The 25,622-nt window shown below is 38.6% G+C and overlaps 1 protein-coding gene across 1 annotated transcript; it reads left to right on the top strand.

Moving 5' to 3' along the window:
* Positions 1 to 145: 145 nt before the first annotated feature.
* LOC117350227 lies at positions 146 to 7,636 on the top strand. The gene is made up of 3 exons (XM_033924361.1): positions 146 to 246; positions 5,006 to 5,053; positions 6,280 to 7,636. The coding sequence occupies exons 2-3, from the start codon at positions 5,051 to 5,053 to the stop codon at positions 7,237 to 7,239; spliced, it is 963 nt and encodes a 320-aa protein (XP_033780252.1). The 5' UTR covers positions 146 to 246; positions 5,006 to 5,050; the 3' UTR covers positions 7,240 to 7,636.
* Positions 7,637 to 25,622: the final 17,986 nt, after the last annotated feature.

Consider the following 25,622-nt stretch of genomic DNA (forward strand, 5'->3'; position numbering starts at 1 on the left):
AAAAGTCTCACTCCTGGAATAAGTAACTTAACCCTGCAGGATCTAGCTAGAGCTAGAACCTACTAAATGTTTAATTTCCTCCAGAGTGCATTGTGGGACTTACAGCAGTGAAGGATTTCCAGCCAGAAGCCAGCTAATTAATGAAATGCTCTGCAGCTGTGGATGGGACAGGGTGTAGTATAAGAGTCCCAGAAACTAACTTGCTAGATGTATTATTGGTTTTGGAGCTGTGTGTCCTTGTTCCTGGTAAGGTTTGGTGGTTAGATGTAAGGTCTTGTTTTTTTGGGGGGTGTTTGGGGAATGGGAAGGGTTAGAAGACATGTTATAAGGATTTGGTTTTATAATTTTCTCTGGTTGTTTTCTTTTTTGGTTTTCCTTTTTTTACTTTTGGATTTGTTTTAGTGGTTTTAGACTTTCAGGGAAACTAGTTTAGCTATTTTTCATGTGCTTGGAAAGGTTGTCTTGGTTTCTGTAACCAATGCTGTTCTTGACAGTTTCTGTTTCTGGCCTAGTAAAATAATACTTTAGTGGCTTCTTCTACATTCCTTCAGGATTACTGACAAGGTATTTTGCCTTGGTCCTTATTCTGTAGTAGAAACAGCTCTTAATTCTAGTAAAACACTACTTAGCCCTATTTTGCATATTGAGGAAGTAGGGATAGTTTCTCAAGTACAACAGGCTAAAAACCAGGAAAGCTTGGGTTTAGATCTAATTCTGATTATCTTGAGCAAGTCACTTTACCTTGCACTGCCTTAAACCATAAGTTTAGCTGTTTCATTCTTTGCCAAGACTTTTTTAAGAGTCCTTGAGAAAATAAAAGGGGTTGACATTAGATCACAGCTTTTGCTTCATATCTACCAGATGGTACCTTGTTTTGTTAAACATTATGTGAACACATTTTAGTCTAATGTTCTAGTAGCATCCTTGTTTTTTGCTATTGGGCTAATTTATCTTTAATATTGACACTTGATGAACTGAGTTCAATAGCATATTCCTACAGCCAAAGATGCCACTCCTTTATTTATAAGCTTTCTTATTTGAAAGTTTATACATGCTCCTGGTGTAAATTAATGCCTCATTGCCAGTACACTAATGCTAATCATGAGGTGAGCCACCTAATTCTTCTGCTAGGCTCAATATGGAAAAATAGGAGGATGCCTTTTTCTATGCACTTTCTCTCCTCCACCATATTTCTCTCTTTCCCTACTATAAGTGCTCCTGCACTAAAATCTATGTATTGTAACTTTAGCCACTTCTAGTTTGGAGAACTTGAACAGGTCACTAGTAAGCTAATTGGGTAACTGTTCTTCATATCTCTCTCTCTCATTACTTCTGACTACATCCTTTCAAAGTTCCCAAAAATGGTAAATCTTATACTGCCTTTTGGAAAGCAATGGGACTGTCTTGTTCCCCCAGTCACATTGAAGGTCAAAACTCAACTTGCAGTTGCAGACAATCTCCACCTGTTGTGTGCTTAACCCTTGATTGGTTTCTCTCTGCAGGAGAGAAGCTCAGTCGGCATGTTTTTAATGCCGCACACCCTGTCTTAGGGGAACAGTAGGATGTTCTAAACAGCAGAACTTAAGACTACATCCTAGCTGTATGCAGTAGCCAATATAGCTGGGTTGGTACAGAGGGCCTGGTTGAAAGAGCAGGAAACATGCTTTATAGAATGAAATCGGTAATATTTCTATTAAGTTCTTGATATTGTACCATACTAGTTTAGTTGTCCACAAATATTTTTCATTTGGTTTAAAGCAGGTCTAACTATCCCTTAAATAGAAAGTAAACTACAGCTTGCAGGCCACATTGCTTTGTGGCATCAAGAGCATGTTTATTCTAATCTAGAAGTTCTGTTGAGCCCTTGCTTAGACTTGCCTCCCCCTCCCACTAACTGTTCCTTGGCACAAATGGTTTTCCTACTTATTTGATTTGATTCTACTGTAGCTTTCCCTGCTACTGGATGTGCATGTTCATTTTTTTCAAAAAAGCCATAAGCAGCCAGAGCTGTGGTGTTTGGGTGGGGACCAACTAAATGGGCACTAGGCACACAGTCCTGAACTGTGCTAGTCTTATCAACTAGCCTTTAGAGGGCTTCCAGCCATGGGTATCTGGTTTAGCCTGAGAACTAGGACCCCAAGAAATCTGCCATGTGGATGACACTTAAAATAACTTAAGAATGAGGCTTTACATGGATATGAAAGGACTTGACACCTGTTTGGTCAGGCTTGTTATGGGGGAGATTGCTTATTTTAATGTCATAACTCCATAAGTAGTAAACAAACATACAGTATTCAGTGTTCTCTATAGCAGATATGTATGATGCAAGAGGTAATTCTTTCAACTATGTAGGAAGAACGTATACTAGAACTACTAGAAATTATAATAGGTCTAAATCCCTTCTCTTATATTTGGCATGTAATTTGCTTTTTACAACATGATCGGGTACATAATGCACAATTTATAACTATATAGCAACATTAATATAATAATTACTTGTCTAGCATGTTTAACTAGTGGGCCATCAATCCCAGCGTCCTTCTTGACTGACAATTCTGACTTAATGGCAAAAGAAGCCTAATGTTGGCAAATTCTCTTACTACCTTTTTTGTATGTATTATCCAGTGGGTTTAAAGCATGTCTGGTAACTTGGCCACTGTACCTAGTTCCTCTGACTACAATAGAGGCAAATTTTTAAAAAGACCATCTTGGGTCCTATTCTGGTGCCTCCTAGCTGCTAATGCAGGATGAAATTGTAGCAGGCTTCAGAACTTACTTTCCTATATAACTGCAGGAAAACCATCTGAAGTGGGTAGTCATTTCTGAAAAATGAAGCTTGAACTTGTTGGAAAACAAGGCAAGGAGGAGCCTTGTCACCTCAGTGTCCTCGGGAGCATGTAGAACTGAAGAGTTGTTCTGGGGCTCACAAGGACATTAGCTTCCTGTTCAAGCAGAGTTTCTCATCCCAGTCCTTTCGTATACCCCACCTATTAAGTTTTCAGGATCTCCAGAATATGTATGAGACTTGCATACAATGAAAGTAATATACAAATGTCCACATTATAGACATCCTGAAAACTTGACAGATGGGGAATGTCTAACCACTAGTCTAAAGAAGAAAAGCATAGTGGTTGCTAGTCTGATCCTCAAGACTGTCCTATAGCAGGTTAGGCACATAGGGGTTAAAGCCCCAACATTGCATAAACAACTAGAGAACATTGGAGCCAAACTGATTTGATTGGCCCCTTCAAACCAAGAAAATATTTCCTGGTTCTCATCCTAATGGAAAGCTTGAGTGAAGTTTCTGCTGTGGCTTAGAGCCCTTAAGAGGACTTGAAAGCTAGGAGCACCAGATTAGTGAGTGCTAGGACCTATCCCTTTGTCTCATTAAGGTATCTGATCATAAGGCACTGATAACCTGCTTGTTCTAGGAGTGAGCACTGGGGACATGGCCTAAAGAGTGAAAATGGATAGAGTGACTGGAAGGTAAGAAGTCAGTTGCTTACCAAAAAGTTACCCGAATCCATGCTCAAAAGCTACAGCCTAACTATGAAGGAATAGAGTATTAATAGCTACCTAAGAGGGCTAATGAGCTTTTTAACATAAGAATTGCTATACTGGGACAGACTGAAGGCCCATAAAGCCCAGTATCCTGTTCTGTAACCCAGGTCCTAAGTACCTGGCAAGATCCCAAGTAGTAACAAATTTTATGCTGATTATTCTAGGAATAGGCAGTGGATTTCCCTAGGCCATTGAGATGGCTTATGAAATTTTAGGAAATCATCCAAACCACTTTTTTTAAACCCTGCTAATCCAACTGATTTCACCACATTCTCCAGGAACAAATTCAGAGTTTACATGTTGCATTAAATTTTCCCTGGTCTTAAATCTACTTGGTAGTTTCACATGCCTTCGCCCCTCCCCCCAGTCCTAATAGTTTTAGAAATGTTAAGCAATTCATTTATATCCTTGTCCAATTGTCTTATGTAAGCCACTTGGGTGTCATACCAGATGTTTCATTCTCTGGTAATACTCTTTAGTCCTTGGGGCAAATAAAAGGAGCAAGTTAAGGAGACTGAAGGCACACACTGAGGAAGATTTTTCAGTTGTCCAGTCTGCAGGGATGTGCAAATGTGATCTTAAGTAGAGAACACTGCTCAGAACCATGTTTTAAGCCTTGGCATTTACTGTGCCTTATGAACAATTAACACTTAAAGCCTCCCATGAGGGAACATTTTTACAAATCTAAGACCAAAGATGTTGAGAGACTGGGAGCATATGAGGCAGACCTTAAGTCCATTACACAACATTGGTCACTACCCTCCCCTTTTTACAAAACCACACTAGCGTGTTTTTCTTGTCAGTGGTAACAGCTCCGATCCTCAAATCCTATGAGCATCTGAGTAGTTATTGCTATGGCTAGAGCTAAACTAGTGTGGTGTATGGTGTGGTTTTTTTTAATTAAACACAAAGGGGAGGGGGGCAGAGTGTGCTTAATAATAATAATAACTTTATTTTTATATACCGCCAGTAATCTTGTGACTTCTAGGCGGTTTACAATAAAGGGTAACTGTAAATACAATAAAGAGAGGCTGTACATATGACAAATTAAAGAGTATAGCAGTGTACATCTGAGAATACCGGCATTAATAATAGTAACAACAGTTTGTATGCTGCAAGACCAAGAAGTGCCGTGCTGCTTACAAAGAATTAGAAATGTTCCATGAATTGAATGGAGTATTCATAGTTAGTGATTAGGAGTTAGGTTAACAGTTTACAAGTTCGGGTATGTGATGGAGTTACGGGAGGGGCTGATGTCCTGGTTCGTTTCCTAGGTATTTCGAGAACAGGTAAGTTTTTAGGTGTTTCCTAAATTCTTCATGATCCCCAGAAACTCTAGGCCACTAAACACCTACTGTTAACTTATTTTTCTTTTAATCTTGGAACATAGAATTGACTCTTAAAAAGTAAATTTACCAGCTATACCATTTTTTCTCATCTGCAGATCACACCTCTTCCAGGTCTGACCTGAACTCTTTTCTGCTATACAATGGTAAGTCTGTCTGTCTACTAATATATAGGGTTTGCTCTGTCATAGTTGGTCTTCAACATCCAATCAGACACAAAGAGTGCAAGGATCAGTTTGGACTAATTTTCATGACTCTTAATCACTGGATGCTTCACTAGACTAGCAGGGGTACAAACATCCCTCTCATAGGCTTGGCTTGTAAAAATATTCTAGTACTGTTGTCCATTGACACTATTCTATCAAAGGAGTAAACATGAGGTCATTGAGATGAGATCATTTACCATACCTGAGAAATTAACAAAACAGGCTTTAGTAAAGGTCAATGTTCAGATCACCAAACTTTAGTCTCCCAACTATGGGATTCAATTATGGGTGAATGCACAATGACATGCTCATATGTCCCAGTAAACAAATATTGGAAGGGTGTATACCATGCAAACAAACTAATCACAATTAGTGACTAAGCCACTCCACTTTATTGATGGTACATTATTTTCAATCATACACCTAATATTAAAGTGTACATTTTATGCATACTGTGCCCAATTAAAAATAACTTAGTTGGCTCTTTGAATTTAAAGAATCTTCATTCATAGTTGAAGAAATCATCATTCATAGTTGAAGAAATCAAGCTTTTTAAAAGGGAATGATTTAGAAACATGATTGGCTTGCAGTCAGCTAATCTAATATACAATATCTATCACACTACCATTTTGGTTCAAGATGGCTTATAATAAAGAAGCCCTAAACAAGCTATGGGTGAAAGCCATTGACTAGTTGGAATGACATAATCCTAGATACTATTGTATAAGTTTGTCAACTTATGAACTCGGATATCAAAATTCAGTCATGGTGCACTAGAAAATTATTCCAACTAGAACAGCATAGACTAAGCTGCTCTTATCACATTCCTTCTGAATGATGGATAAAGAGCATACCACTCATCTGAGCAGAGGATGTGTGAAGTTGAGCAAAGCACAACAAGGTAATTGGAGGAATTGGCTTGTAGCATGATGGAACCAAACACTTCACTGTAGAATTTCATATTCAAAATGCTTTTTTAATCTTGGAGAACTCAAATCTTTGCTTGACTTCATATTAAGATGTGTTGCATTCAGCTCTTCACACAGTATAAACTGATCTTATGGCAGTACTTGTTTTGTCAATTGGAGCTGAGATTTAGTACAGGTTGAACAATATTAATGTACCAGGGCCAACATTTCATGCTCCTTTTATTCCTTGTCTTTCAGGTGATCTCCAAAGGCTTGGGAGCACTGGAGATATACCTAGATGCAGAGGAAGGGGTAACTTTCAAGACAGATAATGATATGTACTGGAACTCATATTATGAAGTATACCGCTACATCATAATGCCTCTGGAATTCAAAGATGAATGCAGCAAGTTTCTGTTAACTCGACTTCCCTCAGGCAAAATCCTGCTACGTGATGTCCGTGATATGTATCTCAGTTGTACCCCTCATGATGGAGTTGGCCACATTATGCCTGATAAGGAGTCCCCTGATCGCTTCTGTGAGTTTGAACCCTACTTTGAAGAGGACAAGGTGGCCCTCAAGGCTGCTAATGGCATGTTTGTCTGCCGGGCATACCGGAGGATGCATTTTATTGAAGCATCAAAGCCCACACCAGAGGAGTGCTGCCGTTTCCGACTCCAGATTGGAGACCTCCTTTATCCCTGTTATGACATTTTCAGTGTGGTAGTAGGGGACACAAGCCATGTAAGATGCCAGCCTAGTGTGGTGAAAAAGGAAACCTTTGTCAACAAAACAGATCAGCCTGTGAGCCATACTTTCAACTTGGGCTGGGAAATGCGAGCCACCGAGACCACTACTTGGAACCACCTGTGGGGCCTGGAGTCCATCACTTCAGGCACCTTTACTCTACAGGGGATGGAAGCCACGGTCACTTACAATGGAGGCTATCTGAAAACAGTCTCAACCTTCAAGAATATTTCCGAGAAGAGGTCTTCCACAGTTAATGTGCCAGAACATAGCAAGGCAATAGCACAGCTGGTGGTGACAAAGCAGGACCAGGTGACGGTGCCTTTCGCAGTAAACGTAAGGAAGACTAAGAAGGATGGAGAATCGTTCTATATGGAGGAAAAGGGTTCTTGGAAGGGCCTGGTGTATACTGATGTAACATTGGAGACCAAGGATGAACCAGATCGTGGTGATCAGTGCACAGCTGTATAAATGGCATGGCCACTTCACATCACTGTTCTGAAATGCTGTTTGAATCAATACTTGTTATGCTGTCTTGCTAGGCACAATCTGCCTATAATGTAGCAGACAGGCTGTAGGTAGTTCAATTTTATTTGATTGTGTCATTGCTTTTCTGATATTCTCGATGGATGCAATGGAAGTAAAACAAGGACTACCTATGTCTAGATGGCAGAGCCAGTTGATAGTTATAGGCAACTAGGTGGTGGTTGGCCTTTAAGTATCTGAGTTCTTGCTCCAAGATTAGATTAACTATGTAGCTCTGTCCTGTGTGGGGTGTTTATTAGTAAACTGTACTGTAGTCTTATCTGTTCTGTAACATTGACTAGTTGACATTTCTATTGCTTAAAATAAATGCTTTTAAATTTCAGTATGCAGTCTTGAGTGAAGCTTTTGTAGTATGAGCAGCACAGGTGGATCTTCAAACTATTTAATGTATATCCCACCACATCCACTGTTCAGAGTGGGTTACATAACATTCACAAATTTAGTGACGAATGAGAAAATCCTTAAACAATTTCACCTGTCAAACTCAATTCCTGTAAAACTAAGCCTGACTGCAGTACATAAAACTTAAATACTCCAGTGTAGTTTCACTTTCCCCCTAAACTGCGTCATATTTGAAGATTGCTTTGCTTCAACAGGCAATGAATTCCATAATACAACTCCCTAGACTGACTTGCTGATCTAATTAAATTTAGAGATCAAATTAATTCACTCACAAGATGCCACATCTTAACTTAAGAGCTGAAAACTGTCAGGTTCCTGTGTGAACCCTGGGTTTGTTTTACTTGCAGCAAATATGGTTACTGATGCAATGACCACTTTACCTTATGTTTGCAAGGCAAGAATAAAAATACATCTTGACTATCCAAAATAGACTTGCATGCGGTAATAGATTTGATATACCACCCCCCACAATCACAGCAGGTTTAGGGTTTTATTCCCTGTTCTAGTAGGTTCACAATCTTAACCCTCCATTGCCCTAGCTACAGACCTTATGACTTGCTGAGGTCGCAAGGAGTTGTAGTGGAAAATGGAACCTGGCTTTAGCCCAGCTGTACTAACCATTAGGCTAGTCCTTTTTCCTCTTAAGAACACTCTCTAAAGAGGCACAATTTTAATTTTAAATGATGCCCAAACATGCCACCATATAGATGTGCCAGTGTACCTAGGTGAGGATACACCAACATCTGCAGTACAGCACATGTTATGTGCTGACATGTCTATGGGGTCAAGTCTTGGTAGCTGATGCCAGGATGGGGCAAAGACTGTTCAGGGAATGCAGACAAGATGGGCAAGGTCTAGACTGCTATAATGCAAGGGCATCCTACTCCTACTGATCCCCTATGCCAAAGGAGGCAAATTGGGGCTATTGGCTAGACTTAAGGTCCACAGTGAAGCTTGTCTGTGGCCTATAGATAACATGCTGACATACCTACAAGTCTGTTTTCCTAGCACCAATGATTTCTTTTTAGCTGTCTCTAAAATGACCAATATGCTTATACAAAGGGCCAGGCTACATTATTGGCTAGTGACAACAAATGTGCTGCAGGCCAATAGGACATAAGGTCAATGACACTATCTACTGCATGCTGGACCAGTTGTTAGGGCCACTAGCCATAACTGACCAGATTTTCTCACAAATAAAATGCACAAATATTAGAGAAATCACTTGCCTCAATGATGCTAGGGAGGAGGGGAAAATGGGTACTATGAACTCACTTATTCACAGAACAAGCTAACTGCCCTCCCACATAACTGAGGACACATGGTGTTGTCATATGTCTCTGTCTAAAGGTGACCCCTGAATACAAGTAGGTGTTTATCTAGTATAAAGTCACAGGGGCCTATACTAGATATGCACACTGACCTCCCCAAGAGTCATCACTAGGACACTGAGCATATAAAGACTGAAAACAAAGGGCTTTGCCCAGACTACACAGTGTGCATGATAAGAGTAACCTACACAAAAATGACTTGTTCTATGCAGGCTGAGGATCTGAAGAAGGCTTTCTTCTCTGTACCTGTATTAGAACTGGCTTCAGGAGGCCCAGATAGAAGAGAGGCACAAGGTTTCTACAAGTGTTCATATATGCTACAGCAATTAAGGAAAAACATAACATCTGCATACACCATGTCCTTGTCTCGCCCATAACCAGCACCTCTAGTAGTGACTAAGGCTGTCAACTCAATTCCTTCATGGCAAGATTCACCCTGGCCATAAAATACATTTTTTAGCTATCTCATCCTAAACCAGGTTCCTCCTCTAAGCTATATCCCTTTCTGAATGGGTTGCAATGGACAAACATGCTGTCTTGCTCCAAAGCTGTCTTTGGTAAGGCTGGGTTGAACAAAACAATCTTTGGTGTTCCCTGTAGCCAAACACCATTTTTAAAAAAATTTATTAAAATGTAACCTGTCATCATAGTTTGAGGTTGATAGCTCTTCTCTCAGTGTGAGCCACATCCAGTCATGTATCCAGAATACATACCATTAATATGCCTCAAGAAGGTTCCCATATGAATAAAATAGGGTGTGCATACTTCTTTGCAGATGTGAAAGGAATAGTCTGAAAACCTGAATGACTGGGTGCATTGTTGGGACAGGAGTAAGAACATCAATAAGGAAGTTTTTTTTAACACTAGTTAATTAAAATCAAAACAAGATAGCGTAAAACTATGAAATTGGAATAAACAAAACAACTAAGCCTTCAATTTTACTTATATGAAATGTTACTCTCCTATTCCCATAACCCAAAGAAATGTCCTTGGTACAAACCACACCTTGCCAATCTGACCAAGCACACATATGACAAAATAAATAAAACCATCCATAATACCCAACCATATAAATCATGCTGTCTGAGGTAAGCCACATAATTAATATTGATGTCCCAGGAATACATTTTCTACCTATGGCATACCTGCTATAACAAAACTATCTCCAAAATGACCTTTGTCCAAGCACCTTGTGTATACTATTGAAACCTATCCAGTACATGCTCCCATTGTAGGCAGAATCTGTCTGTCTCTATCACATATGGAGGTTTTACCTGCTCATCTAATAGATGGTGATCCTGTCTTGACTAAATGAGAACAATAATATATACTGTGCTACCAAGACCATGCCTCTAAAACTTTGTTCTTTGTCCCCTAGCCCAACATCAATTGAAGGGCCTCAGGTGTCCTGGTTCCTCAGCATGATGGGGAAGAAGATTGAGTTAGGACTGCAGTATTGGAGCCCTCCAGCATAACCTTGCCATTATTTCCCAACCATTCCTATCCTCTTTACCCACTCCTTCCTAGATACTTTTGGTGTCACCTAAAAAAGATCAGGAGGTGGTCATGATCTCTGGCAGCAAGTATGGTAAGAAATCCAAGTGCTACTATCTGCTCCTTAGCAATGCCCCATTTGTTACTTCATTTGCCACAGGAATTTGGGCATTAATTACTGTGATAAAGAAGATAAGATGGAGGTCCTAGAATAGAGACTAATGGCCTCTTTTACAAAGCTACGCTAGCAGCTGCTCTGCGCTAACGGCCCCAAAGCCCATAGAGAATTAAAGGGCTTCGGGGCTGTTTCTACGTGGCTTTGTAAAAGAGGCAGTAAATCTCTGGAAGAGTACCCTGAGAAGATTTATATTGAAACATTTTTATTGAAGGAACAAAAATACATTCATATAATATATAAAAATATTTATTACAAATAAATTCATATATCAAAAAATTCTACTCCATATAGGGTTCCTTTTATCAAGCCGCGCTAGCGGGGTTAGCGCGTCAGAGATTTCATCACGTGCTAACCCCCGTGGCTGACTAAAAAACTAACACCTGCTCAATGCAGGCGTTAGTAGCAGGCAGTTTAACACACGGTATTATGCGCGTTAAACCCCTACCGCAGCTTGATAAAAGGACCCCATAATCTATAAATACACTTGTATATTATCAAATATCATTCCTCTAAACATTTTATATTATAAACCATAATCCCCTTTTATAACTCCCTCTCCATTTTTCCTCCCCCACCCTCCAACCCAATCCCTTCCCCTCCCTGCCATCCCATTTCTCAAACCCTCCAGCAGACAAGTTTTGGAATACAATTAAGAAAACCATAGCTTCAATGTAAATCATTAAGAATTAAACTTCTTGCTTTAGGTGAAAGTTTCTGAACATATGGATCCCAAGTTTTCATAAAAAGATGAGTACGTCTAGGAGATCTACAAACCTCCCAAACCTTAAATAGCAGTAAACGATATAATTGATTCCTCCAATGCCAAAAACTTGGAGGTTCTGTCTGTAACCAATACTGCATAATACATTTATGACCTATCATACATGCTTTCTGAAACAAGACATCTCCCTTGACCAAATACCCTTACCAAAAAGTACTTTCCTTAGAGATCCCACAACAGGACTATCCCATAATGAACCTAAATATAATAGGATGGCAGACCAGAAAGACTTAATTAATGGACATTGCCAGAAAACATGGGACAATGTGTTAAGATCTTTATCACATTTGATACAAATTGGAGAATTTATCAATCCCGCATGAAAAGCTTGTACTTGTGAAAAATAGGCCCTATGTATCATTCTATCCCTCCATACAAAACCCATAATAATTTTAGGTATTCTATTAATTGCTTGACTAAATTCAAGAAGCAATATATGAGTCCCTAATTCCTCATTCCAATTTAGTAAAATGTTTTCATATGTGCGTTTTGGAAGTAAATTCCACCACATCTTATATAATAAAGATACTGAAATTGGCAAGTCCTCACATTGATTAAAAAAATGTAATAATTCTATCATGAACTCCATGTGAAATACCCAATTTCTGTAATTTATTCACATAACTCACCAATTGCATATAACCATATAGAGTCCCAGAACTACTTCCTACTATTGAAAGATCAGGATAACTCCTTATTTTCCCTATTTCATCAAATACCTGTGCTAAATAATTAACACACTAAATAGAAGTTCCCCAATGGGAAGACTACACCAAATAATATCAACCAAGTAATTCCCACTTATACTAAAATGTGAATGAAAGTTCTATTCTGTTATCAGGAGTCGGCCTCAGTAATGGAGCCTACGCGTAGTCGAATTCAATGACTGAAGTGTTCAGCGTAGTTATTTTTGCTCCTTATTCTCCAATCATTGGCCTCACTCCCATTATTTAAATTTATTCAAAAAGACTAAATCTAATATAGATTAGTTATTCCTATTTTAAATCTAATATAAATTAGTTCTTTCTATTTTTTCAATTTCGTTAAAACATAATGTTTAATTATTATACATAATTAAACATAATGTTTTAACGAAACATTATGTTTTAACGAAATTGAAAAAATAGAAAGAACTAATTTATATTAGATTTAAAATAGGAATAACTAATCTATATTAGATTTAGTCTTTTTGAATAAATTTAAATAATGGGAGTGAGGCCAATGATTGGAGAATAAGGAGCAAAAATAACTACGCTGAACACTTCAGTCATTGAATTCGACTACGCGTAGGCTCCATTACTGAGGCCGACTCCTGATAACAGAATAGAACTTTCATTCACATTTTAGTATAAGTGGGAATTACTTGGTTGATACTAAATAATTAACACCCTTAGACCCCCAATTTCTAAAAATTCCAGATGTCATACCAGGTGTAAAATCACCATTACCTTGAATAGGTAAAAGATCAGTTTTTTTTTAAATATCATGTTTATTGAGGCAGAGAATAAAAGATCAGTTATATGGGTTATAAGCCCATAATTTTAACAAAATACCCCATACTGACCTCATTGGTTTTAAAATAGAATTTTGTCTTAAATGAGCTGGTAATTTTAACTGATGTACCTGAAGTAAGAATAATAAAATAAAAGGATAATAAAAGGCCTTTTCATAAACTATAGGAATAAATAAAGCATCATCCATAACCCAATCTCTAATATGTCTTAATAGACAAACCCTACCATAGATCAGGAAGTACTTTTCCACCTCTCTTACCTGATCCTAATAAAATATCAAAAGATAATTTTGGCTTTTTCCCTGCCCAACAAAATTTAATAATTGCAGTTCTTAATTTCCACCAGTCTCTACTTGTTAATTCCAGAGGAAGCATCTGAAATATATATAACCATTTTGGGAAAAGAACCATTTTAAAAAGAGCTGTACGCCCACCTAGGGTTAAAGGCAAAAACTGCCATTTCAACAATCTCTGTTTCATATAATAATAATAATTTTATTTCTTATATACCGCTATACCATAAGTTCTAAGCGGTTTACAACAAGATACATACAGTCAGAGAATGAGATGTAAGGAAAAAAAAACAACAACAAGTCGAACTGGGATACAATTACAAATGGAAGAGAACCAAGTTGGTTTGAATCTAAAGGATGTATATAGTCAAAGATTAAGATGCAAGGGGAAAACAATTTGGATTGGAATATCATTACAAAATGGGAAAAACATGAGTTAGTCTAAGGTCTAGAGATTAGGGGATTGGGAAGTGGATAGCTGAGGGGGATTGGGCATGAATTGGGATTAGAATTTGTTAAACAGACTGGTCTTCAGAGATTTTCTGAAGTCGGCGTATGAAGTGGCTTCGAGTATGGGTTTTACGAGCCACGTGTTCAGTTTGACTGCCTGGAATGATAACATTCTGTCAAGGAACTTCTTGTAATGGCATGATTTCAGGGATGGGTGGTTAAAGAGATTTATTCTAGGAGAGCTCTTATTAGAGCTTTTGAGGATGAATTGAGAGGCGAGGTAAGATGGTAGCATCCCAAAGACAGCTTTGTAGCTGATGCAGGCGAACTTGAAGAGTATTCTGGATTCCACCGGCAACCAGTGGAGTATCTGGAAGTATGGGGTGACATGTTACCATTTTTTTAAACCATAGATTAGCCGGATCATATGACTCAGTAAATCTGGAATATTAGATTTATATAAAAGTTTAGAATCTACTAGTATATGAATAACCAAGTATTTAAATTGATCTTCCATCCATCTTAGTGGAAAATCAGGACCCCACTGTATGCGTAAACTATCATTTGTAGCAATAGCATCAGATTTTTCCATATTTAATTTAAATCCTGAAAAATCACCAAACTCAGCAAAACTTTCCAATAAGGACTGTAATGATATCCTAGGATTTGTTAAATGCTCTAAAATATCATCCGCAAATGCAGCAATTTTAAAAGTAGAAGTCCTGATATCCATTCTGATAATATCTGGATTAGTAAGAATTTCACGAATCAATGGGTCCAAGGTCAAAACAAAAAGTAATGGAGACAAAGGACATCCTTGCCTCGTCCCTTGACCCACAGTAAAAAATTCTGAATAACATCCATTAACAAATACTCTAGCCTGTATATCTGAATAAAGGGTCCTAATATCCTCCTGAAAATATCCTGTAATACCATATTTAGTCAAGACTGCAAATAAAAATTCCTATTTAACCCTATCAAACGCTTTCTCTGCATCAAAACTAATCAACAATGATGACAGATTCTTATGACATACCCATTCTAAAGAATATAAAATGGAATATTCTTAACTGCCATTCGTCCTCTTACAAATCCTGCAGCAGCAATCAAATCAGGTAATAACTTTGCCAATCTATTAGCTAAAATCTTAGCCAATAATTTAGCTTCATAACAAAGAAGAGAAATTGGCCTGTATGATTCCACCTTATTAGGTAATATTTGTTCCTTAATCTGATTATTAAACATTAATACTAAAGGAGTTGCTATATTTTGCCCAAGAATCTTATAAAACTCTGCTCTATAACCATCCAGACCAGGTGCTTTACATAATGGACTTTGTTGTATAGCCAATAACAGTTCTTCTTCCCCAATAGGATGATTCAAATTGGTTTGTGCCCAATACATGGTAACTCCAAACTAGACAAATAAATATCACTGGATAATCCTTTATCCTGACTAGGAGCAAAAAAAGAAGAAGAAGAATCCTGAAATATTTTACCAATATCTTTGTCTTTTATATGAAATTGACCTTGGACCAAACTGAATTCGTGAAACTCTAGATAGCAAATATTTACCCCCTCACCTGAGAAGATTTAAACTGTTTTAGGGTACATGTTGTAAGTACTGGTGATGGCTGATATTTGTCTTTAAATGTGCTTGCATCATCTAGATCAGTGGCTCTTAAAACCTGTCCTGAGGGACCCCCATCCAGTCGGATTTTCAAGATATCCCAAATGAATATGCATAAGGCAGGTTTGCATACCTGTCACCTCTATTATATGCAAATCTGCCTTATGCATATTCATTAGGTTTCTGGGTTACCAGATATTTGGGAAAATCCAGACATGTCCTCTTTTTAGAGGACTATCCAGGCACCTGGAGGAATTTTCAAAACCTGGCAGTTTGGGTTTTGGAAGCCCTGAGCTCGCAGGCTGCATCTGGAGGTCTTTGTGCATGTGTGGCCATCACCGTGGTGATATCATACATGCATGTGTGTGATGTCATTGTGTCAACATCCGTGCATGCGCAAAGGCTTCCAAAGGTGGCCTTTGAGGTTCATGTGGGGGTGTGGCTGGGTAAAATGGGGCAGGGCTAAGCTTTTTCTTTTTTTTTCAAAGAGGAAATATGGTAAGCCTAATTAGGGATATCTTAAAAATCCAACTGGCTGGGAGACCCCCAGGACAGGTTTAAGAATTGCTATTCTATATGTCCTTTTTTTAGTGACCCTTACTCATACCGTGTCCTGCCACCTAACCTCCTCCTCTTTCCTCTTGCTATGGCTGCCTACTCTTCTTCCACTGACAAAATATTCTTTCAATGTAGTTATAAATAAATGTTTACATGTTGGTGGTATTAAAAGATGCTAATGCACACATTTTCAAAGCACTTAGACACACAAAGTTCCATAGGTTGCTATGGTACTTTGAGCGCTAAAAACGCTAGCGCACCTTTGTAAAAGGGGCCCAAAGTGCTTGAAAATGAGCCTCAATGTATCTATTTTGCTTAGATATTTTAAAACATGTAAATAATAGGAAGAAGTACAAGAGTGGCATTGTGAGACTCAAGGGAGTGAAGGATTTCATTTTTGGACCAGATATACTTCTTAGCGCGACTCGGAAATTTCTGATTAGATTAACTCAATTTATTCTAACAATTTAAAAATACAATATTACAAAAATACAATATTTGTTTAACAATTTAAAAATACAATATAAAATTTGCAACAAATTAAATATATAATATAAAATCTGCTGATAAAATTGTGAATAGCTGTAAAATTGTATAAAAAGTACTATATAATTCCACTAGGAATACTTGAAACAATAACATGTTCATGTATCCATCTGTAAAATTTGTTCGATACAAGAAATTTCTCGAAAGAACGTTTGCTTACCAGGCAAGGAAAATGAATTCTTGGTTGAGTTCCCTTATTCCCCAAGCTGAATCTTACTATGGGGCTCATAATTGAAAGAAAAAACATCCAAACACCGGCCTAAGTCGGCACTTGGATGATCATACATGAAAGACGTCCAAGTGCTGATAATCGAAACAGGTTTTGGACGTGTTACAAATGACCTAGGCCTTCCCAGTGCCTCTGAATGACCAGAGCTAAACAGGGCATTTCAGGAGGAGTGTTGAGGGCGGGATTTGGGCGGGACGTGGGCCATGCTAGACTTAGTCATACTGAATGTATAACCAAAAGTTTTACAACACCGCTTAGACGGGACTTGGACGTTGTGACTTGGGCCATTTAAAACATGGTCTAAGTCACAAAAATCAACCTAAAGTGACCATATAAGCACCTCAAACACAAAGTACAGACCCCCACACACTACCCCAGTGATCACCGAACCCCCCCTAAAAATTGTAATAACAACTTTAAATATCTGTCTCCAGAACATCTGCACCTGGCAGCCTGGCAAAGGAAAGCCTAGTCAAGCTGCACAGAGGTATCTTAAGTTGTCTTGGGGGTAGGTTAGAGATCCTTGGAGAGAAGGACACAGGCCCTTTTGCCATTGTAAGCACTGCATTCATGATGCAACATGTGCACTCCCCCCAAAACCCTTTTGCACTGCCCTATAAGTGGCTTCTGCAGCCTAAGGGCTATTGGGGTGGTAGATAGATGGGTCTAGGATATTCTGGGTATGTTTTGGGGGGCTCACCATGACCTATAAGGGAGCTGTAGTGAGATTAGAATGTGGTACCCTTTTTGTGAAGTTCACAGCAGTGCCCTGTAAGGTACCCCACTATTCAGGTGCCATGTCTGGGTGTCCAGTCCATCACTTTGCTGACTCCTCCCACGTCCAACAGGGCTTATTCTAGGGTTTTTTGACTTGGACGACTATTTGGACGAAAATGTGGTATAAAGATGGACGATTTAGCAGCTTGGCCGATCAGACGGCTGGACGTATAGTTAGACGATTAAAAAAATATATATATTTTGGGTGTATTTTTCGAAAATGTGTCCTAAGCTGTGTCTGACTTTGGATGACTTGCGACTTAGGCAAAAATGGACTTAGACTTTTCTTTCGATTATGCCCCTCTAGGCTTTTAGAAAGGCCTCTTTGACTATGGTGCGCTAACCGAATTAGCGTGTGCTAAATGCTAACACGTCCATAGACAAACATGCATGCGTTAGCGTTTAGCACACACTAAATCGATTAGCGCACTTTAGTAAAAGAGAGCCTAAATTATTTGAAAGATCGTGAAATCTCATGTATTTTTATTTTTATTGATTACAGTGTTCCCCTGGTCATTCGCGATTCGTGGTCCCAGTCATTCGTAGTATTCTCCGACCGGGACTTCCTGTGCTAAAGTCGAGCTTCACCAATCAGGAGCTGCGTGTCAAAGCAACTCGTGATTGGTGAAGCCTGAGTTTAGTGCAGGAAGAGGCGGTTGGAGCATACCGCGAGTGATTTCTTTCACTCGCTGGTGCTCCAGCTGCCCTCTCCTGCCTCCCCAGGCGAAAAACCGTATTTGCGTTTTTTTCTATATTCGCGGAGGTTCCTGGAATGGAACCCCCATGAATATTGGGGGAGTACTATATATAGTATACTTCACTGAATGTGCAGTCTTCTTTATGGAAACTGCTCAGAACTTATGGCAGGGTGGTATATAGAGCAATAGTCAAGCTAATAGAGTTTTAGCTAAGGTCAGCAAAGCATTCACATTTATTCAGAGAAAAAGACCTTAGAATAACATCTTTATATAGAGATTCGTAGACCTCAGTGGTGTAACTGTGTGAAAATCCAGCACACACAGTATATTCTACACCAAAAATCGTCATCGGTCCAAAAAGTTTTTTTCAAAAGTGCTTAGAGTGCAATTTTCATAAATAGTTTTAATAAATAGAAATACTCATCTTAAATGTGCAAGAAAACACAATTCGGGGGTATGTACTACGACATAGAGCTATGTTTCGCCGGATGGCTGTATCAAGGATTCCCCCTTTAAGTTAACTCGAGTGATGTCTCCCGCGTTTCCTAGTTCATGGAAATGCGGGAGACATCGCTCCGGCTGACTTAAAGGGGGAATCCTTGATACAGCCATCGCGTTTTCTTGCACATTTAAGATAATGAAGGGAATAGACTTAGTTGATAGAGACTGGTTGTTCACCCTCTCTAAGGTAGAGAGAACAAGAGGGCACTCTCTAAAGTTAAAAGGGGATAAACTCTACAAATGTATGGAAGTTCTTCTGTACCCAGAGTGTGGTGGAAAACTGAAATGGCACCATGTCCGTACCTTGGACACCATCTTGCGGTGTCCCTCAGGGATCACCCCTATCCCCTATTCTCTTTAACATCTACATGTCCTCCCTGAAGCTCCTCCAACTTTCCCCTCTTGAAACAATCTACACATAAGCTGATGACATCCTTGTTCTCCTTGAAACAGACCAGAACCTCACCAACCTCCACGAGACCATTACATCTTGCATAATGAGACTCCACTCCTGGTCCCTCTCGGTACAGATGAAACTAAATGAATCAAAAACAAAATTACTCTGCCTTGGCCTAAAGTTAGAACACCTGCCCACCATCTTTGCACTACCCACAGGTGCTGCTCTGCACCTTGAGTTCTCAAGCAAGGTCCTTGGCATCACTATTGATTCTTCTCTCTCCCTCAACGACCACCTCAACTCCTTGGCAAAATCATGCTTTTTCAGCCTCCACATGCTCAGGAAAGTAAGATCCTACTTTCGCCAAAAACATTTTGCCGTCCTCGTCCAATCCATCATCCTCTCCAAACTTGACTACTGCAATGCCATTTACTTATGCCTAACAAAAAAAGTCTTCAAAGACTCCAGCTTATCCAGAATACTGCAGCCAAGTTGATCTTTGCAAAACGCAAATCTGACCATGTCTCCCCACTCCTGTCCAATCTTCACTGGCTCCCAGTGATTTCCAGAATCCATTTCAAATGCTCCTGCCTGGCTTTTAAGATCATTCACGGCATCCTTCCTCCCCTAATCCCACTATCCTTTAACTCCTCGAGTCCTGACTCCACCAGATCCGCCCAAATATATAAACTATCCTTCCCCTCGCTATGCGGTATTCTCTATGCAGGTAAACTGGGAAAATCTCTTCTCTTCAAAATCACAGGTCTCTGGAACGACCTTACTATCCCGTTGCAAAACTGGACCAACAACTCACCAATCTGATGACTTTGACCACAGACTACAAAACCTTCAAAAAAGAAACAAAAACTACTTTTCAAAAAATACATAAAACCAATATAACTCAACCAAACATGTTCCTATCTCCTTCTACAATACCAACTACCCATCAGCAAACCAGGAAATGTTCAATCTATTCCCTAAATATTTCTTATATCTTAATTTCTTAACAATATATACTTCTTAATATCTTAATCAATTCTTATGTAATCCGCTTTGAACCGCAAGATAAAAGCGGAATAAAAATCACTAATGTAATGTAATGTAATGTAATTTTGAGAGAGAACATATCATTCTAAGATGATGAAAACATTTCTGGACAACAGTACTAATGTGATAGTGGTAGGATAATTTACTGTCAAAGGTGACTCCTAACAGCTTTAACCTTTTCCTATCGTAATAAATTTTACGTAAAGCTGGTTCCAATCGTAATTATTTTAGCAAAGTTTTGTATTATTCACCGTTATCATTTACGGCTATTGTAAACATAATGTAAATAAGTCATAAGTCTGTAAATTCAAATATTTTGTGTTCCTGGCTCTTTATTAGTCCATACAGACTGTTTATCCACTGTCTGTCATTTTTGGAATGTCCCGTCATCCGGGACACACGATAGGAAAAGGTTGAGGTGGGTACAACTTTGATTGGTAGAGATTCAAGTTTCAAGAGGGTCTGAAGGGTTATTCCATCTTTAAAGGGAAAGATCATTAGTTTTCATTTATTGATGTTAAGGGACAGTCTATTTGAATCTAACCGTATTTTAATTTTTTCTAGTTTCTGATTGATGGATGCTACATCCTCCATGTTATTATGATTAATGGGATGGATTAACTGCACATCGTCAGCATATGCAAATGTGGTAAAGCCAATAGACTGACCCACAGTTAGAAGGGGGGACATGAAGATGTTAAAAAGCAATGGCGATCAACACCTCCTTGATGATCAGGTAACAGGGTATATCCTAGTGAGCTTGCTCAGATCTTTCCATGGTACATAAAATAATTTCCTACATTTTTTCACTCCAGATATTTTTGCCTGTTTTCCTCTTTCTGCGATCTTTTGTCATTTATGAAAGCTAACCTCTTTTTCCTTACCTTCTCACCTACTATTTCTGAGAACAAAAGCGGCTTTCTTTTCCTCTTATTTTTACTTTCTTCCCTTACAAAGTGGTTTGTTGCCCTTACAATAGCTTTCTTGCCCACTGCTTTCCTACTTCTTCCAGATGTTCCCATCCAGACAATTCCTTGACGTAATCCTCCATCTGAACAAAGTTAGATTTTTAAAATCTAGAACCTTTATTTTTGAATGAGCCCTCTCTACACCTGCCTTAATATTAAACCATACTATGTGATTATCATTAGATGCCAGATGACCACCCACTGAAACATGAGAAACGCTTTCCTCTTTGTAAGCACTAAGTCCAGTATGACCTCATTCCATGTGGGTTCTTTTACCAACTGCTAGAACAGTTTTTCTTGTAGAGAATCCAGAATCTCTGTACTTCTAGAAGACTCTGATGTGACCTCATTAAGCACAGTGAGTACATTAACCTTGGTTAAGGGTACGTATTGCACTAATGTTTAGAAGAGGGGTGTCCAACATCAGTTCTCAAGGGCCACAATCCATTTGAGTTTTCAGTATTTTCTCAATGAATATGCATGAGATCTGTTTGCATGCATTGCCTCCATTGTATGCAAATAGATCTCATGCATATTCATTGGGGTAATCCTGAAAATCTGACATGGTGAAGGCCGAGGTTAGACACCTTTTGGTTTAGTTTATCTACTTAGTCCCCTAAGTTATAAATGTCACTGCACACCACTGAGAGACCCAGTGAAAGGCACTTATCTGGATATCAGGTTCTGGTTTCTGGATAAGTACTTTTTAACACTGGTCCATGCGAGGGGTATTCAATAATTTAGCTACCGCAGTAGGAAAGAAAAAAGTTTTCCAATAATTTATCTCAGATGGCAGCTTGTGATTGTCATGGCATGTGCACTGGCACATTATCGTGAAGAAGTAGCACACCTGTAGTGAGTTTTCCTCATCTTTTCTCCTTGATTGACTCCCACAAAGTGATCATTGTGTTGGCGTAACTCTCCCCAGTTATGGATGTCATAGGTGGCATAAACTTCAGAAGCAAAAGTCCTTCATCTTAGTAGACAGTTGCCATGATTTTCCCTGCAAATATTTCTGTCTTGAACTTTTTTGGGGGTGGAAGATGACTTGTGCTTCCACTGCATTAACTCAATTTTGGACTTGGGATCTCTTTGATAGACCCAAGTCTCAACTCCAGTCACCAAATCAGTGTCTCTCACACTATGTGCCCCGGTAGAGTAGTGTACCCAAAAGAGATTCTGGGTGTGCCATGAGATATTCCAGAATTTTACTTTTATTTTTAAAAATTCCCTTCATAAGTACACACTAGAATATTTGATATGTACGTCACGTACGCAAGAGTCTGTCAAAGTTATCACAAGCATCATTCTTTGATGTGATTGGTCCTTGAAAACTAACAGCAAGTAATTTTAGATTTGTTTTTATTGAGCAACAAAGCAATCAAGGCTTTGTTACCATTTGGATCTTCTTATCTTTGTGAACATGGAATTTCAGCTCTGACAGAAATTGAAAAAAAAAGAGAATGAATGCAGATGATGGATGATGAAATGCGTGTCTGCTTGTTGACTATCGAGCTACATTTGGAGTTAATTTGCATTAATAAACAAGCACATCCATCGCATTGATTAGCTACTCTCAAATTTAATTTTTTGTTGGTTTTGCAATTTTATAATTTCAATTATAATGTTCCACGAAAAACATTTCTTCCATTTAAACCCCCTTTTATTAAACTGCGCTAACAGTTTTTAGCGTGGGGAGCCACGCTGAATGCCCTGCGCTGTCCCGATGTTCATAGAGTTCCTATGAGCATTAGGAACAGCGAGAGGTATTCAGCGCAGCTCCCGGCGCTAAAATCTGCTAGCGCAGTTTAATAAAAGGAGGCCTTAGTGTGTCATAGCTAAAAAAGTTGGAGAAACACTGCACCAAATGATGGAAAAAAAAAATTCACTTGGTCATCACAGAGCATCTCCAAGTTCTCCTGAGAGCACTGGAGCCTTGTGGCCTTATAACATGGCATCAGCATTCTTGGAATCCATCTTGCATTAATCTTGCACATGCCCAACTTTTCATGAATTATTTTCCAATTGTACCTGCCAAGATGCCCATTTTTTTCAGCTATTTGGGAATCCTTAATTTGTCTGTCTGACAAAATTAAATCCTTGACTTTCTTGAACATTTTTGTGGAAGTTGCTTCCACAGGCTGTCCAGTGTGAAGGTTATCCTGAATGGACTCTCTATTCCACTTAAACTGCTTGCTTCAAAATTTTACTTTGTAGGATGATGGGACAGACTCATCATAAATTGCAGTCATACATTCATGGGTCTCCTATGGCTTTTTCTCTTCTTTTATGAGAAATTTTATCACTGAATGGTGCTCCAAATCTAGCAGTGTCACTTGATTCGCACACAGACTCTCCTGACATCCTGTCTCTTGGAATGTCATCCTGTCTCTTGGAATGTTAGACTCGCACTAAGCCACAACTGTGCATGAGTAACCTTGAGACACGTCACAGCATGCACAGACTTGTTTCAATACGCTTGCTACTTTTTCATACTCAGGTAAATTATTGAACACTGCTCGTATGTCTGTCAATGTTGATCATTTCTAGAAATTGTTGACTATGGTGGATGTTGATCATGATGTTTCCTATGGTGACTGTGGTTGATGTTCGTGTTCTGGAATTCCTGATCATAGTTTGACAATATTGTTTCTGATCATAGTTTGACAATACTGTAAAAATGGTTGACCAGATTTGATAATTACACTTAGTTACACTACTAAGTTTTGTTATTCATATTTGGGAATTGCTGATCATATCTCTGCAGTTATATTTCTCATGGGGATAAAGTGAGGTAATTAAGTTTAACTATACCCAGTGCAGTTTTCTTTCATCCTTATCAATGTGCAAGTTCCCATCTTACTTGCAGAAACTACCAATAGAATCTGAGCTCTAAAACTACAAATACCCTCTCCTTTCCTTCAGCTCAGATTCTTTTTGCAGGAAGACAGTGGCAGGAAACAGACACATCCATTGAAATTTGAATAGGTAAAAGCATTTCTCTCGCACAAAAAAATGCCACGCTTTAACATTACATGTAGTGAATCCTGCTTGTGCTTGTCTAGAGAAAGGGATAAGTAGTTTTCTTTTCTATTGAAAATCAGCATTTTCAGGTTGTTTAAAATTACCTATCTAACTCAGTTTGTCATACAATGGAAGCTTTGCCTCTAAATCATCCATGTCCATTAATGCTCTGTGCACTAAGGAATCTTTGCACTATAATTTTGACAGAATATAGTGATGAACTTCTCCTACCCCAGATCTTGAACTTAAGAGTTTTTTTTCTTTCTGAATATATTATATTCAGCTCTTTGTAGCTGAATATATGTCTCATTTTCTCATCCATTAGACCATAATGTGACAATTTTGGAAGAGTTGGGTAAAACCTGATACACATGTAATGTATAAATGCTGGCTTAATATAAGAATAAGCAACTGTTACTGGCTTAATATGAGAATAAGCAACTGATTAGTTTGCTTGTTGAAAGGAGGATGCATGGATATATGGAGCATCTCAATCATCAGACTAAAAAGAACCCTCCATTCATTATACCACACTAACAATACTTGTGCACCTAACAAATTGTACACTATTAATGCATTAGATGCACAAGTATTAATAGTGTGGTATTATGAGTGGAGGATTTTTGGACTGATGATTGAGATTGATCCATATACAGGTAGTAAGAGTGTCTTGTGAAATCATTGGATACAGTATTGACCCTTGGATCTCTGAGGTCCTTTTCTCCTTCCAGCAGGCAAAGAGATCAGTTGCCCATTGTTTTGTTGTTGTATGAGTACCAAGTGTTGCTTCAGGGTAGCCCTGTTTTGAGAAGTTTAACATAAGAATAGCCACACTGGATCAGACTAATGGTTCTTCTAGTCCAGTATCCTGTTTCCACAGAGACCAATACAGGTCACAAGTACCTGGCAGAAATCCAAAGTATAGCAATTGAGAACATTTTGCATCTGGTGGAAGCATGCAGAAATTTTAAGGGGAAATATTCTGGGTGTGGTTTGGACAGTGCCTCAAAGTATAAGTGCAATGAATGGTTCACAAGGGCAATATTGGTATACAACAATCATTTTTTCATGCTGACACTTATTTCTGCATTTAGTCATGCATTACCTCTTGATAACTTCTAATTTGGAGGGACACTTAAAGCAGGAGGGGATTTTAAAACCATCTTTAAATATTTGAGTTTATGAGCTCTGCTGCTTAACTGGGCCCCTCAGATGCATAATTATACAAAATCACCACTGATTAATATTTGTAGCATTATTTATACATGCAAAGCACTGAGTGATGTCAATCTTTTTTGTAAAATGCTTTCTTATGTATATTATGACAAATATATGATCTGTTGGTGGTACTATCCATACTTGATAAAAGGCTCCACATACAATACTAGAAGGTTGTGAATATATGGACCTGAATGTCTGTTTTATTGCATAAAACTCTTTCTGCCCAAAGGGGACATTTTTAACTGTCGGAGTCTTTCCTCTTGTACGGAAT

Source organism: Geotrypetes seraphini, chromosome 1, assembly GCF_902459505.1.
Source record: "Geotrypetes seraphini chromosome 1, aGeoSer1.1, whole genome shotgun sequence".
Classification (NCBI taxonomy): domain Eukaryota; kingdom Metazoa; phylum Chordata; class Amphibia; order Gymnophiona; family Dermophiidae; genus Geotrypetes; species Geotrypetes seraphini.